General features: G+C 29.9%; 1 protein-coding gene across 1 annotated transcript; it reads left to right on the top strand.

The window, feature by feature from the left end:
* The first annotated feature begins 226 nt into the window (after nucleotides 1-226).
* LOC127093671 (cytochrome P450 709B2) lies at nucleotides 227-3,283 on the top strand. The gene is made up of 5 exons (XM_051032606.1): nucleotides 227-530; nucleotides 612-835; nucleotides 1,792-2,045; nucleotides 2,219-2,582; nucleotides 2,667-3,283. The coding sequence occupies exons 1-5, from the start codon at nucleotides 263-265 to the stop codon at nucleotides 3,096-3,098; spliced, it is 1,542 nt and encodes a 513-aa protein (XP_050888563.1). The 5' UTR covers nucleotides 227-262; the 3' UTR covers nucleotides 3,099-3,283.
* The last annotated feature ends 329 nt before the right edge of the window (nucleotides 3,284-3,612 follow it).

The raw sequence follows: 3,612 nt of genomic DNA, 5'->3' as shown, positions 1-3,612 counted from the left end.
GAAAAACAACAGATTGTGGTTTAAAACCTTGGTAGAGTGAAAATTCCTTTTTTTTGTGTTATTGTTCATTTTGACTACTGTTCATTCCGGTCACTTTCATCTTCAAAAGTTAAATTATTAATAATTATTGTTATTAAAATTTAAAAAAACTGTCGCATGAACATCTATATAAACAACATCTTTCAACCATTCTTTAAGCAATCTCCTATTAAAAATCTAGGAACTCTTTCTCTATTTCTCTGATACACACAAAGTCACAAAAATGGGATATCTAATTGCTATAGCCATGGTGATTTTCACTATTATGATTTGGAGAGTATGTTTAATTCTGTTTTGGAGGCCATATGCAGTGAGAAAGCACTTTCGAAAGCAAGGAGTGACGGGGCCACCATGTTACTCGTTTCTTCATGGTTCTCTTCATGATATGAGAATAATGATGAAGGATGCAAGAAAAACGATTATGGATAAACACTCGCATGATATTACTCAAAGGGTTCTTCCTCACTACCACATATGGTCCTCCTTATATGGTCATTAAATACTTTCTCTTCTATATTTAACTCTTAATAATCCCATGCATGATTATTCTTAATTAGTTTTTTATGTTGCAGGAGAGAGATTTCTGTATTGGTATGGAACAGAACCTAGAATTTGCATAACTGATGCAGAGCTGGTGAAGGAGATTTTATCCGATAAATTTGGTTTCTACGAAAAACCAAAAGCAACGCCTTCAATAATAACATTGATAGGAAATGGGTTGGCTCTACTGAAAGGAGTGGATTGGGTTAAGCACAGAAGAATACTCAATCCTGCTTTCTCCATGGATAAACTCAAGGTCTAAACTAACCCCTAAATTTACTTTTTTTTCTGACTATCTATTACTAGAAAAATACTTGCATAAAAACAAACTTAACCTATAACGTTACAAACAACTAATCATATTTTTTTTTATTAATCATATTTTTTTATTAATTAATTTTTTTTTGCACGGAAACGAATATAATACCAAATTTTACAATCAATTACAATTTTTTAGAATGAAAAAATAAAAATAAAATTTTCTGGCTTCTTCATTATCACCACCACATGAATTCAATTTAAAAAAATAGATTTAAAATTTTTCTCTCTATTTTTTAAAGTTTTCTATCATTAAAATTATTTATTCAAACACACTCTAATTTTTTTACAGAAAAATTGTAAAAAGATAATATTATACTTACGTATTTGATATTAATGAAACTCTAAACCTCCAACTCCTTTAGTCTTTAATTCAACTAACTCAAATAAGTTGAGTAACTCTCGCAACCACCTCAAATCAATTAAATTACATTAGTTATGAAATACCATATTTTATATATAATATGCTTTATTTTTACCAAATTTTCTTTGCCGTTAAATAAAAGACTTATAATCTGAAACATAGATAATATGAGAGGTGTGAAATTACTTCAAACGTAAGAATATTTGACAGATGAACTCAATCATTCACACTTGTTAAATCAACATGGAATTAAATACAAATCAACATGGGAAATATACTTTTACACTAATTAATTAAATAATTAAATAAAAAGAAATATCATTTCATCAATTATAAAAATACTTTTTTTCTAAAAAAAAATTGTATGATATTTAATGACAAATAATTATCACGAATATATGCGCATTGGAGTTTTTGCTCTGAATTTTTTTTCAATACTCAATGACAAAATTTGATGGCATATATATATATATATATATATATATATATATATATATATATATATATATATATATATATATATATGACAGGTTATGGTAAGGAGAATGGCAGCATGTACCATTTCCATGCTAGATGAATGGAAAAGGCAATTAGCCATTGAAGCAAAGAACAAATCATTGACAATAGAAGTGAGTGAAGAATTTCGAGAACTAACATCTGATATAATAGCTCACACTTCCTTTGGTACTAGCTTTGCTCATGGAAAAGAAGCCTTTAATGCACAAACAAAGCTTCAACATCTTATTGTTGCTTCAAGTTCTGATGTTTTCATTCCTGGCACTCAGTATATTCACTCTTTTTTCTCTATTCATTTTTAAACCCTAGCAACCTAACTCAATGTAATTGATGAAATTCACGTTGAAATAACCTTAGTGAATTTCACCTATATCGAGTGTTTAGTTGCTAGCATTATTCTTGTTGCAATGTAAAAATTATGGTTTTGGGTTGCCAATGCAGATATATTCCTACTAGGACAAATTTGGAGATATGGAAGCTTGATGGGAAAATGAAGAAATCACTAAAATGCATTATCGAAAGTAGGTTGAATTCTCAGTCAGATAGCTCCTTTTATGGAGATGATCTACTAGGCATAATGATGGATACAAAAAATGACGGTTCAAATAAGTTGAACATGAATGAAATCATGGAAGAGTGCAAGACATTTTTCTTTAGTGGTCATGAAACCACTTCAAGCTTACTTGTTTGGACTGTCTTTTTGTTGAGTTTGCATACAGACTGGCAAGAAAAACTTAGACAAGAAGTCATGCAGATTTGTGGCATGGAAATTCCTGATCCAGATATGCTATCAAAGCTAAAAATGGTAATAATATTCTAAATTCTTCATTCTTAGTTTTCTAGATTATATATAAAAATATTACTTATTTGATAGATAAATTCTTTTAAGGTGAATATGGTGTTGCTGGAAGCATTAAGGTTGTATTGTCCTGCAATAGAAACAGGAAGAATGACTTCAAAAGATATGAAACTAGGAGATTTGATGATCCCAAGAGGAACAGTTCTCATGATCCCAATTGCAATGATTCACAGAAGTAAAGAATACTGGGGTGAAGATTCAAATGAGTTTAATCCAATGAGATTCATAAATGGAGCATATAAGGCTGCAAAACACCCAAATGCACTACTTCCGTTTTCGTTGGGTCCAAGAAATTGCATTGGTCAAAATTTTGCAATGCTGGAAGCTAAAACAGTGATGGCTTTAATTCTTCAGAGGTTTTCTTGGTCTCTTTCTCCTGACTATCAACATGCACCTGTTCACAACCTCACTTTGCAGGCACAACATGGTCTTCCCATCATTATAAAACCATTGCATCTATAAGTTCATTGCTTCTTCATTTCATATCAAGAAAATGTTTCTATATCTAGATTGGCTATTAAATATTGTGATGAATAATGTATTATGATATTTCATCCTATATTATAGCTATCTTCTCTTTGAATAAATTCCAATTAGCTAGCGTGCGTGTGTGTAAGAGTGTAATGGTCTAAGCTCAAGTTCTTTAAACCCGTGAGAATTAATGATGGTGAGTCACTATCTTTTAGAATGATCTAGATAATCAATAATTGATTTATGTCAATGTTATAAATATGTGATTGGTTAATGTAATTAGCAATCAATGTAATGAATGGAAAAGTTAGTTTTAAAGTTGTTTAGCATATTTTAGTAATTGCTTTTTAATTTACTTGAACACCCACAAACAATATTTGTAATAATTGGTGCTCTCATTTTGGATCTCATTACTCCAAATTATATTAGATTGTGATTCCAGTGTTTGATGGTAAAGAAGATTCTTACGGGTGGTTATTATGTATTGAGAAATTTTTTAAAGAAC

The sequence above is a fragment of the Lathyrus oleraceus genome, chromosome 6 (assembly GCF_024323335.1).
Source record: "Lathyrus oleraceus cultivar Zhongwan6 chromosome 6, CAAS_Psat_ZW6_1.0, whole genome shotgun sequence".
Lineage (NCBI taxonomy): Eukaryota > Viridiplantae > Streptophyta > Magnoliopsida > Fabales > Fabaceae > Lathyrus > Lathyrus oleraceus.
Note: the sequence above shows the minus strand (reverse complement) of the source record. Positions and strands in the feature narration are given on the sequence as shown.